The following is a 13,750-nucleotide window of genomic DNA, read 5'->3' on the forward strand; positions in this document are numbered from 1 at the left end:
GTTTTACATAGCATCTTATGAAGTATTCTTAACAGAGGTTATTATGTTGAATATAATTAATGCTTTAGGTATTACTTTCAGTTTATGGGGCAACACAGGAAACAGGGACAAATAACAAATATCAGTGAAAATGATGTCAAGATATTTGAGAAGATAAAAGGTGCAATAATATTCAATGTTACTGTCATTAAAAGATATATTAAAATTATTAAAATCATGGAAAACTTACAAAGACCTATACACTAACATAAATCTACATGACATATTTAAAGGGATGAGAAAAAATAAGTCTCTCAAGAATTATACTTGTATATCTGGCAAAATTATTTTTCAAAAGTGAAGGAGAAATTAAAACAAACAAAAGTTGAAGGAGTTTGTCACTAATAGATATGCCCTGTGATAAATACTAAAGGACATCCTTTAGGATGAAACAAAAGGGCACTAGACAGAAACTGGAAGTCATACAAAGAAGTAAAATACAGGAAAGGTAACAAAATAGGTAAATATGCATAGGTGATACAAAAGCTAGTGTTATGTGGGGAGGGGATGTATTAGTCCGTTTTTGTTGCTTATATCAAAATACATGGAACTGGAAAATTTATAAAGAAAACAAAAGTTATTGCTTATGGTTTTTGAGGCTGGGAAGTCCAAAGTCCAAGGAGCACATCTAGTGGTGAGATCAGTGACCCCTCACACTGCAAGATGGTGAAAGTAGACCGAGAGAGAAAGACAGACTCTCTCCTTTTAAAGCCCTCAGAACTGTGCCCCTGACCACCACTTTCAATCCATTCACTACTGCAAGGTCCTGCAATCTAATCACCTTTTCAAGGCTCCACCCTTCACTTACCATAATAGGATTTCCTGTCCTTTGAACAGTTACTGTGGGAGCCAAGTTCCTAATACATAAAACTTGGGGACACAATTCAAGCTTCAATGAGTTATGGGAGACACAATTCAATCCTCTGCGGGGGAAGTTGTAAATTTTTATTTTAATTTTGTTCCTATATGATTCAAAAGGAAAACACATAAAACCATTATTATGAATCTAAAGTTAATTGGCCTGTAATGTATAAAGATGTAATCAGTAAAATAGCAACACACAGTAAAAGCAGAACTGTAAGGGAGAAGAGGTTTTGTATACTATTCAAGCACAGTAGGCATCAATTCAAATTAAGTTGTTATAAATCTTGAAGTTTAACTGTAATCCAAGGAAAACCATTAAAAATAGAAAAAAAATACAAACAAGAAAATGAGAAGGGAATCAATTGGTATATTAGTATCAAAATAAACACAAAAGAAGGAGGTGGTGGTGGAACTGGAAAACAAAAAATATATAACCTACATATAAAAAAGCAACTAAAAACTGCCAGAAGTAAGTTCTTCCTTATCAGTGATTACTTTTAATGTAAATGTATTAAACTTTTCCAGTAAATGGCAAAGATTGGATGTAAATCCTACAGTAAACACCACACTCAATATGAAAAGACATGATTCCTCCCCTAAGACCAGGAAGAAAATAGTGAGACACATTTCTATTATTCTATTCAATATTTTCTTTGAAGTTTTAGTCAGAGCAACTATTCAAGAAAGACAAACAAAAGGCAACCAGATTGAAAAGGAAAGTATGAAATCATGTCTATTCACAGAAGCCATCATCTTATATATAGAAATTCTAAAAAATCCATACAAAAAACATAGAATTGGTAACCAAATGCAGCAATGTTGTAGGATACAAATTGACATGCAGAAATTGGTCATATTCCTATGTGATATGAATGATCAATTGGTAAAGAAAACTAAGAAAACAATTCCAGTTACAATTCTTTCTAATAAAAATTTAACAACAACAACAAAAAAGACTTACACACTGAAAACTACAAAATATTGACGAAATAAACTAAAGAAGACCTAAATGAATGGAAAGACATCTCTCATTCTTGAATTGGAAGTTTTGTATTGTTAAAATGTCAATACCCTCCCAATTGATCCACAGAATCAGTAAACCCATATCAAATTCCTATTGATCTTTTTGGCAGGAATGGAAAAGTCAAAACTAAAATTCAAATGGAATCACAAGGGCTGCCAAATAGTGAAAATGACATTGAAAAATAACAAAGTTGGAGGACTCACACTTTCTGATGTCAAATAATAAAAGAAGAATGTCAAAAATGCAAAACAAACATTTGTATCAGAGAACATTTGAAAGAATTGTCAACCGACACAATAGGAAAACGTTGCACATCATCTATCTGGTAAACATCTGGTATATACCATATACTTGTACAAAGGACTCTTACAAATCAACAACAAAAATCAAGCAACCCAATTTAAAAAATAAGCAAAGGAAATATACTCCATGTTCATGGGTAAGAAAAATTAATATTGTAAAAATGTCCATACTGTTTAAAGTGATCTACAAATTCAATGTCAACATTTCAATGTCATTTTTCACAGAAAGAGAAAAAAATCCTAAAATTCATATGGAACCTCCAAAAACTTTGCCTTGCCAAGGCAATCTTGATCAAAAAGAATGAAGATTGGGGCAGCACACTACCTGATTTCAAACTCTGTTATAAAGCTAAAGTAATTAAAACAGCATGGTAATGGTATAAGAATGGACTCATGGAAAAATGAAGAGAATATAGATTCCAGGAATGAACCAATGCATTTACAGTAAATTGATGTTTGACAGATGTGCCAAGAACGTACAATGGTAATAAGACAGTCTCTTCAAAAAAGGGCATTGGGAAAAGTAGATGTACACATGCAAAAGAAAAAAAAAATTGGATCCTTATCTCACACCATACACAAAAATCACCTAAAAATGAGTTAACAGTTTACTTAAATGTGAGATTTAAAACTGAAAAACTACTAGAAGAAAACAATGGAGAAATACTACATGACATTGGCCTGGCGATAATTATTTGGATTTGACCCAAAAAGCTCAGGCAAAAAAATCAATGGCTAATGGGATTACATTGAAACAAAAAGCATCTGCACAGGAAGGGAAACAATTACCAAAGTGAAGAGACAACCTACAGATTAGGAAAAATACTTGCAAGCCATACATCAGGTGAGAGGTTAATATCCAAAATATATAAGAAGCATAAACAACTCAATAGCAATAATAATAATAATAATAATAATAATAATAATAATAATAATAATAATAATAGCAACTCAAATAAAAAGTGGGCAAAGGATCTGAATAGACATTTCTCAAAAGGGGAAAAGCTAATGGCCTAAATGTACACAGTACACAAAAATGCTCAACATCACCGATTATTAGGGAAATGCAAAGTAAAACCATGATAAAAGATCACCTCACACCTGTCAGAATGGCTATTACCAAAAAGACAAATAAGAAAAACTGTTGGCAAAGATGTAGAAAAAATGGAGTCCTCGCACACTGTTGGTGGGAATGTAAATTAGTATAGCCATTATGGAAAACCATGTGCAGGTTTCTCATAAAACTAAAGATAAAATTATTATATGACCCAAAAATCCCACTTCTGGGTATATTTACAAAATATTAGAAATCAGTATGTTGGAGAGATATCTGCACCCCATGTTCATTGCAGCATTATTGACAAGAGTTAAGATATGGAAACAACTTAAATGTCCATCAGAACAGGAATTGATAAAGAAAATATGGTATGTTTACAAAATGTAATACTAATAAGCATTTTTAAAAAGGGAATTCTGTCATTTGTGACAACATTGATAAATGTGAAGGATATTATACTAAGTAAATAAGCTAGGCACAGAAAGTTAGGTACTGTATGATCTTACTTACATGTGAAATATGAAACAATGGAACTGATAGAAACAAAGAGCTGAACGGGGGTTACTATTGGCTCTGGTGGGGGAAATAGGGAGATAGTAAAATGGTACAATGTTTCAAGGAGAAGGAATACATGTTTTGAGATCTATTGTACAGCATGGTGACTATAGTTAATAACGTATGTTTCAAGATTGCAAAGCAAATAAATTTTAGGTGTTCTCACCACAAAAAAAAAAAAGCATTTGGTATGAAGGATATGTTAATTACCTTGGTTTAGTCTTTCCACATTGCATACATATAAGATCACTTTTATCTCCTAAATATATGCAATTTAATTTGTCAATTAACAATAAAATACATTTATAAAAATGGGCAAAGGTCTTGAACAGAGAACAAATGATCAACATGTACATGAACAGATTTTCAATGCCATTTGTCATTAGGGAAATACAAATATAGCATATGTTATATTTTTTAATCACAACCAAGTTTGGCCTGTTTTGTCTATATTGGATTTTAGTTTTTGAAAATCACCAAATAATGTATATATGATTATGTGTTACCATTCACCACTTCTTCAAGTAATGTAAATTTTTTTTTCCTTTTGCACACATAATTTAGTTTTCTTTCATCTAATTAAATGAAATTTCATGGTCACTGTGAAATTATAGTAGCATTGAAACATCATAGCATCAGCATTCATCGAACGATTTGACTGACCCAGCAAATAAAACACATAATTCATTGAGAAATTTATGGAAATGATAACCAATCTACCACTATCTAACATCAAAAATGGCTTATAAAAATGACCTTCTGATATCCTTTCCTGTCCACAATGGACACATTTTTGGCATATTCAGAAACACTGAATTGATTTTCAAGAGACAACATGGTTTGAATTTTAGTGGATATAAAAAGCAGTATAAACTGTATCTGATTAAATAAATGAGAGGTTGAAAACGTATAGTCTTCCCTAAATCCATGCTAGTAAATACTAGTTTCCCTATTGGTGAGAAAAGATATGAGATATTTCTCTAACCATCTCTAGATTTCTAAGGACTAAACATTTTTTACATGATTTTGATTATATTTACACTATTTTATATAAATATTGGAGATAATCTGGTTCTGAATTTTTAAACATTTTTCTCTCCCCAAGACTTTAGAAACAAACAAACAAACAAACAAAAAACACAGTGAGTGTAGCTTACCATTGGACCTTCACTATACAACTAAGCCAAGTAGACAGGTCAGAGATGTTAAAACATTTCCCAGCTCCTTCGTTCCCCCATCCCACCCCTGCTTTCAACACTAAAATATTTCACAGTACGTTTTATTTAGACAGGTCAAGAAATATACATATGTGTGTGTGTGCGTGTGTGTGCATGTGTGTGTGTGTGTGTGTGTGTGTGTGTGTGTATGTATGCATACATACACATTCACTTAAACATCAAAATATTTGAGTGGAAAAACAACAACAACAAAGTCATAGAAAGACCCAGTAAATAAATGAGTGGAAAAGATAATTCAGTTGTAAGCATAATGCATATTTCTGTTTTGTAATTTTGAAAAGACAGTTTTTGATTAAACCTATATCCGTGCAGGTTTTAATCTTAGTTCTGATCTTTACTAGATGCACATTTAATCATTCAAGGGACAATCTGATGGCATTTCAAAGACTCTTCTAAGTCTTGTAGGTAAAAAGGAGGAGCAGCTTTCTTACTAATCAGATATTATGGTGTGATTGAAATACTATGTAACAAAATAGATGCTTTAGCATTTTGCTTTGGCCTTAACTTCGACTGAAAGTGATGCCTTGCAAATGACATTGATTCCTACAATAATACCAGTAAATTTGGGAAACATGAAATACACATGGCATATTTTGAACAGAAAATGCATAGATCATAATAATACTGATATAATTCCTTTAATTTAGAGGTAATTGGAAGGCATTATGGAAATTTATTATTTGAGGTTAACATTCTGAAACAAATTCAATTAACTACAAATCAAAATATCCTATTTGATATTTTGGCTGAGGAAAAAAATGAAAGAAAATAATCATAAAAATTCTAAGAACTTGAGGGTGGTGTTTCCTAACAACACTACTCGGCTTTTCAGAAGCTGAGTTTTTGTTCTTGTTTTTATTTTTCAAATAATATCAACCAACTACATAGAAGCCAATGTCTAGCTTTCATCTAAGATTATGATAAAGACAGATAGAATATTGTACTAACCACGAAACTTCAGTTATCAAAACATATTCCTCAAGCCATGCCTAAGTTGCCTACATCAACTGTTGGAACTATAGGTTAAAGGAAGACAGGTCCATGAAGAGTCAGTGGAATGCTGAGATGGTAGTTACAGAAACAGGTGAAATCTACCCACCTCTAAGGAGGAATATTTATGTGCGCCTCGTGCGTTCATAACATAACCTGATATGAATAATTTATGGATTTCTTTCCTCCTTAAAGACTGTCCCTGAGGAGAAGGTATGCAACTTGTTAATTATACCTAAAGCATTTGAAATCTTCAAACAAATCCTATGGGATATCTGCTAATTATACAGAGCACCATTATATTCCCATACAGGTGAAGTTATCACATACCTTTCCACAGCCGCTCTTAGTTAATTTAAGTCTTCTCTACTGAAACCCAGAGATCTGGAAATAAAACATTTTGTAGTACTTTCAGAGTCTTCTCTTTTAAGTTCTTTGTAACTCTTAACAGTCCTTTTTCAATATGGTGGCTTTTTACAGCTTTATGGCTGAGGACACAATGGAGGAATGCTTAAATGCTGTTTGCACTGTTTTAAAAATTCACAAGAGAAAATAACGTTTATGTGGAGCTGTTTTCTCCCTGTTTTGTGGTGTTTTTAATTTATGATCAAAGTATAATGTCCATATGAACAAATGCACACAACATAAATAATTTTTACAAGCTTAGCACACCTATGTAACCAAAATCCAGATGAAACAGCAACATTAACAACAAAATAAAACATTAGCGGGACTACAGAATAATCCTTCATTCTCCTTTCTAACATGAACTGCACCCCATACAGACGCAAAAGTACAACCACTATTCTGACTTCTAACAGCATAACTTCCTCTATTTGTGTTACTTTATCTGAATGAATTCTATACATTCTTTATGTATATGTATCTAGGTTCCTGTGCTTAATATATTGTTACATGTAGTTCATTCTTATTTCTGTGTACAATTAAATTTATGAAAATACCACAAATTAATTATCCACTAAAATATTATTAAATATTAGAATTGGTTATAATTTGGTGATTTTATGAATAGTAATACTGTGAACATTCTACTGAATGTTTTGATGAAGAAAAATCTGCACTCCTGTTCGGGTGTATTCCTTAGACTGGAATTACGAAGTCATACGGTATGCATATTCAGCATTACTACATTCTGCCAAATGGGCTTCCAAAGTAGTTACATCAATGTGCGTTCTTACTAGCAGGGCATGATAGTTATGACTGCTCAATATCCTTGTTGTGATAATATGTTTTACTGTTTTCTTTTTAGCCATTCTGGAAGACATTGGTGTCATGCTTATTTTAATGTTTATTATCTTAATGCTGAAAGAAATTGAGAACTTTAAAATTATTTAATGGCTATTGATATAGTTTCCATTGGAAACTGCTCATTTATGTCTTCTGTCCATCTTTCTTTTGGGTTTTATGACAGTTATTTATTGTTTTGTAAGAATAGTTTTTATATTTTCATCATAATTCCTCTATCAAATATACATGTCTGATTATGTTGGTCTGATAAAAATATCCTCTCCCACTGTAAGTGTTGCCCTTTTGACACTGTTAATTTTGATAAATAAAACTTTCTAAAGCATTCCAACAAATCTTTAATCTTATCTGGTTAATTCTATGCATATTCTGTTAAAAATTGTGTGCATACATCAATATCACAAAGACATATCTTATGTTTGTATTTCACGTTTAGGTCTCCAAGGAATTGATTCTGAAAAGGATGTAAGGTGGGTGTCCAGCTTATTTTTTTCTTTTCCAAAGAGGTATTCAAATTATACAATACAATTTATCAAAGAGATCATCTTTCCTTTTTTGGAAAACTGGGATGCCTTTCTATAAATCACATGATACTATGTGCATGGATCTATTACTTTAATCACTACTCTGCTCCATCAATCAGTCTGTTTGTCCTTAGGAATTTACCATGTTTTCTTTCTTACTAGAGCTTCATAATAGGTCATTCTATCTGAGAGTGTAACTCCTTCAACTCTTGTTTTCCTTCATAACTATTTGTGCTACGTTCCTGAATAAAATTTATAATCAGCTTTCAAAGTTCCAAAAGGAAAAAGAGAGACTTAGACTGGGATTGTATCTATAGATCAATTTGGGAATAACTGACATCTTGACAATATTGAGTCTTACCTATCCATGGACATCTATTTACTTAGTTAATTGTTTTCTTTCATAATAGTTTTGTGGCTTTCTTCACATAGATATTGCACAGATATTGTTATATTTGTACCAAAGCATTTCACTTTTGTGGGATGCTAACATAAATGTAAACACAATTATTTTTACTTTCAAATTCCACCTGTTCATTACTGATATATAGGAACAATATTGATGCTTGCATGTTAAACTTGTGTTCTGCAACCTTGCCATACTGCTTATTATTTCCAAAAGATATTTTTATCAGTTCTTTTGGGTTTTCTACAGAGACCATCATGTCATCTCCTAACAAAGAAATTTTATTTCTTCATTGACCCCCAAAACCGACTTTTGCATGTTAGGCATCGTGATTAGTGTGTAGTGATATCACAGTATGGTCTTAACTTGCATTTGTCTAATGATTAATGGTTTTTACAAATTTGTCTATCTTTTGACTGTACTTACATCTTTTGTGTGTCTCTGTGTGTGTGTGTGTGTGAAGGATTTGTTCAGGTCTTTTGCCCTTTTTTTTCACTTTTTTTATAGGTAGACTGTCTATATTGTAGACTGTTACAAATCTTCATTCCTATTTGATTATTAGATAGGGCCTTTAGGTAATGTATGCATGGGACAAAAGTCCTTGGATAGGAGGAAAGAGCCTACAGGTAGGGGGTCAAGAGCCCACTGACTCAATTCTAATCTCTGTTTAGGTTAGGGATTATATGCACTGATTGCTAATATAATGGGTTCACTGGAAGATTTTGTGAAAAGGAAACCCACATGGGTTTAAAGCCTCTAACATGAACAAGAGAACTGAAACAGAACAAGGATTATTCTGAGGGCTATAACCCTTAATACAACAAAGCTTAAAGGATGGGAGAATATGTGAGTTAAGATTTGCAATGACTTTTTGCTAGATTACTTAGTACATGGGGGTTTTCCCACATTTTGCTTTAAGCTGTTTCTGTGAGTTTCTCAAAAAGTCAGGCACTTTCATGATTGTTTCATTGTTTCTTTTGCATGTCACCTAGCTTAATTTTATGACTCTTTTGATGGTATATTGTTAAAACTATTTTGAACCATGCATGCTCAGATGGAGATTATTAAACAGACAATTTCTATATGTTCTTACTATTATTGATTAATGGGCTGGGTTTTTTCCCATAATTTCCATGCCTTTTCAATAAAAATGGAAACAAAAACTGACTCAGGGCTGCTACCCAGTTTCTCCTTCTAACAGAGGAGTTGCTGAGGTGCAGTCCCTTCAGGCTTCTCATTGCATTTATGTTGTTTTGAGTAATCTTTTTTATCTCTGTTACACCGCGAGAGGTGTAACACTATATTATAATAATTTTATCTGTCAGACACTGTGTTTTGTTTTGTGTTTCTCTTTAATTAATGACATCAGTGCTTTGTTGGTTATATACATACTGATTGCCTTCTCACTCTCTTATAGTGTACATTGATAAATGAGAGTTTAGTTTTGTTTTGTTTTGCTTTGTTTTTGAATCGAGTGCTTTTTAACTATAATTTGGTATCTTATTTTTTGCATCCTGTTTAAGAAATCTTGGCTTAAACTCAATCATGAAGATAATATGTTCTAGCATTTGTATTTATATTCATAATAAATCTCAATTAATTTTTAAACTTTAATTTTTTAAAATATTTAATTTTTTAACTGACAAAAAACTGTACATATGTATGGTATGCAACATGAGGTTTTGGCCTGGGTATACATTGTGACATGGCTAAGTAGGCTATTTAATATGCATTACATTACTTACTTATCAAGAATTAATTTTTGTATGTTGTGAAAGTAAATGGATAGTTTTCATTGCTTTAAATAGTAAACCTAATCTAACTGGGTCAATTTTACTGAGAAATCCATTCTTTCCTTGTTACATTGCCATGAAATTTTCTTTTAAATCAAGTGAAATTATACATGGGAGTCTTTCTGGACTTTGTTTTTGTTTATTTTATTTTTCTATCTGTGTATGAACTGATGTCACAAATCTTGCAGTAATGAAGATTTATTTATAGTATTCACAACTGTATTGGGAGTTCTTCAGATTCTTCTTCTAAGATATTGCATTGGATATTCCAGATACTTAGCATTTCAACATAAATTTTATTATCGACCTGAATGTTTAAAAATGCTTGGGAATTTTGATTGTTACTAAATTAAATCTATAAGCAAAGTTAGGGAGAACCAACTTCTTTACATTCGTTTCTTCCAACCCATGGATCTTCAGATTCAATGCAATCCCCATCAGAATATCAATGGCATTCTACCTAGAAACAGAAGAAAAAAAAACAATCCTGACATTCAAATGGAACAAGAAAAGTCCATGAGTAGCCACAGCATGCCTGAGGAACAAAAAAAATAAAGCCAGAGGCATAACCCTACCTGACTTCAGATTATGCTATAAAGCTCATGCTTATGCTATGATCAACAAAGCATGGTACTGGCATAAAAGCAGACACTCAGACCAATGCAACAGAATAGAGAATCCAGAAATCAACCCACAGACTTACAGCCAACTGATCTTTGACAAAAGCAACAAGAACATCCATTGAGTAGAAGACTGCCTCCTCAATAAATGGTGCTGGGAAAATCGGACGCCCATACACAGAAGAATGAAACCAGAGCTACATCTTCACCATATGCCAAAATCAACTCAAAATGGATTAGAGACATAAACAAAAGACCAGAAACTATAAAACTATTGAAGGAAAAGGTAGGGGAAACACTTCAGGAAATAGGATCAGGAAAAGACTTTATGAATAAGACCCCTCTTTAATAATTTACTAATATTTTTGTAGTTCATTGCAGTGAAGCCATGCAAATTGTTCATTAGAATTTTCACATAGTGTTTTACAGTTTGGGTTGCTAGTATAAGTGATATTTTTAAATTTAATTTTCACTTGTTAATGGATAGTACAAAGCAAAATAATTGATATTTTATATGATGACCATATATCTGCTGACGTTGCAAATTTCATTTATTATTTCCAAAGTTTTAGTGGTAGATTTTTTTGATGCTTATGTACAAAATTATTTTCCTTGAATATAGTTATGCTTTTATTTTTGTACACCAAACATGCACATGCACAGATATTATAATATAATGTATGTCTATATAATACATATTTATAATAAAGAGATAGAAAGATCAATATCATATTTTAACAGAAATCTGAGATGCCACCTGCTACATGGGTGATAGAGTTAAAGTGTCATTAAGGCAGTTATTTTTGTGCATTATTTTTGTCCATCACATAAAACAATAGCTGCCATTCTTCTATATGTCAGCATTCCAGTGGTATTTAAACAGTACGTAAGACCCAAAGAAAAAATATTTCTAAAGATATAGAATGTCTTTGATGAAAAATAAATGAAGATACAAGAATTTCTTTAGTAAGTGATGGATAGAAAATGGCTTCCTTTCAATTTTAACATTAGTGTTTGGCAATGTAAGAACAGGGATCCAGACTTCAGGCACTTATACTGAACAAGGAACAAATCAAAGTGGTGATCAGAAGGATGATTAGCACTTGAACATCTTTATACTGAAAACAAGGAAAACATTTCTAGTTTCCCATGCCTTTTACACATTAATGCTTCCTAAAGTCTTACCATATATAATAAACAATGGTCTATAACCTAGTTTATTGTACATACATTCTACATTGAACTTCAAATAGGAAGTTTGAACAGATTTTTCCATATCCTGTGAAGGGCGCCTTTGACCTCTTTGTTCCTCAAACTGTAGATCATGGGATTGAGCATGGGTATTATCACAGTGTAAAATACAGAGGCCATTTTATCACTCTCAAAGTAGTGACTGGACTTGAGCTGCACATACATAAAGAAGAGAGTCCCGTATAATATGACTACGACAGTCAGGTGAGATCCACAGGTGGAGAAGGCCTTGTGCCTGCCCTCTGCAGAGTTCATCCTGAAGATGGCCACAAGGATCAGTGTGTAGGACACAAGGACTATCAGAAGAGAAGAAACCAAGTTAAATGCTGAAAAGATCAATATTATTAGCTCAATTTCACGTGTGCTTGAGCACAGCAAAGTTAACAAGGGAAGACTGTCACAGTAGAAATGACTAATGACGTTATAGCCACAGAAGGGTGAAATAAAAATTTTTATGGTGGTTATCAGTGAGAGAAAGGCACTGTAGAGATAGGGGATTGCTACCAGCATCCAGCATACTCTTTGTGACATGACAACTGTGTAAAGCAGAGGGTTACAGATGGCCACGTACCGGTCATAGGCCATTGCCGACAGAACAAAAAGTTCACTAATGATGAACATGATGAAGAAAGCTAGCTGTGCAGCACACCAATTATAGGGGATTGTATTGAGATTTGCTACAAAATTTACCAACATTTTGGGTCCCACAGCTGTTGAATAGCCAAGATCAATGAAAGCCAGATGTCTGAGAAAAAAGTACATGGGTGTCTGGAGCCTGTCGTCAATCTTAGTGAGGATGATCATGCCCAAGTTGCCCACCATTGCAGTTACATAGATGATGAGGAACAGCCCAAAGAAGGGAGCCTGCAGCTCAGGACGGTCTGTGATTCCCATGAGAATGAATTCTTTCAGCAGTGTTGTATTCTGTTCATCCATCCAGGCCATTAATTAAAGTTACTCTGAGAAGAATACAAAGTCATTGTGTTTCAGGAGATATGTCCTATTAAAATTGTAGTATTCAAACTATTATATTTAAGATATGTCTTTTTTTTCAGATGAAGCAATTTAAGATATGACTCACCTTGCCATTGAACCTAGAACCAAATTTAGAAACCATTACATGAACTATATAACAGCCATTTTATTTTTGTGTCATATAAAGGTTTTCATTACAAGGTGTATACAGTTTCTTTATTATTCTGTCAGCAATATACCATTACAAAATTTGGTCTAGAGTACAAAACCTGATAAATTTTCAATTTTTTTTTTCATTGAAGACTACATTTAATTGGATAAACCATATCCAATTCTTAGAGGAAATTATAATGTAAAGCAATAGACCTCTGCTTCGCACCCCTGAAGCTTCATTCCCAATCCCTGAAGGAAACCACTACTAATTCATTTGACAGACTTTTATTTACTTCTTCTCATTGTACTTCTGTATGTCTGAATGTTGTTCTCATTCTGCTATCCATTTGATCTTTAGTATTGTATTCTCACTCCACTGTGCTTTTATGTGTTTTAAACATTGTTTAATGGTGTTTTGTAATGATAGGAAGTCATTTAGCTTGGTCATAGGAGTTCCCAACATCCCCACTCTACATAACACATTATTCTTTTCCCCTAGAGCAATGTATCCAAACTTCAACACTTTAGTGAAACCCTTTCTAATTTTTTTATATGTTAAAGCTCATGTAAGTCACAAGTCTATAATTTATTCAGTCTGCAGTCTGACAGTGAATGACTAGCAGGTACTCCCACATTTGGTTTGACCTTAGCAATAATATATCTAAAGAGATGTGTTTAATGTGCATTCAAATG

General features: G+C 32.8%; 1 protein-coding gene across 1 annotated transcript; it reads right to left on the reverse strand.

The window, feature by feature from the left end:
* Positions 1–11,923: 11,923 nt before the first annotated feature.
* Positions 11,924–12,865, reverse strand: LOC134375485 (olfactory receptor 8K3-like). The gene has a single exon (XM_063093950.1). The coding sequence runs from the start codon at positions 12,863–12,865 to the stop codon at positions 11,924–11,926; it is 942 nt and encodes a 313-aa protein (XP_062950020.1).
* Positions 12,866–13,750: the final 885 nt, after the last annotated feature.

This window comes from Cynocephalus volans, chromosome 4 (assembly GCF_027409185.1).
Source record: "Cynocephalus volans isolate mCynVol1 chromosome 4, mCynVol1.pri, whole genome shotgun sequence".
Lineage (NCBI taxonomy): Eukaryota > Metazoa > Chordata > Mammalia > Dermoptera > Cynocephalidae > Cynocephalus > Cynocephalus volans.

Excerpts from the sequence above, each read along its gene's own strand:
- LOC134375485 (XM_063093950.1), bottom strand. The coding sequence starts at position 12,865 with ATGGATGAACAGAATACAACACTGCTGAAAGAATTCATTCTCATGGGA.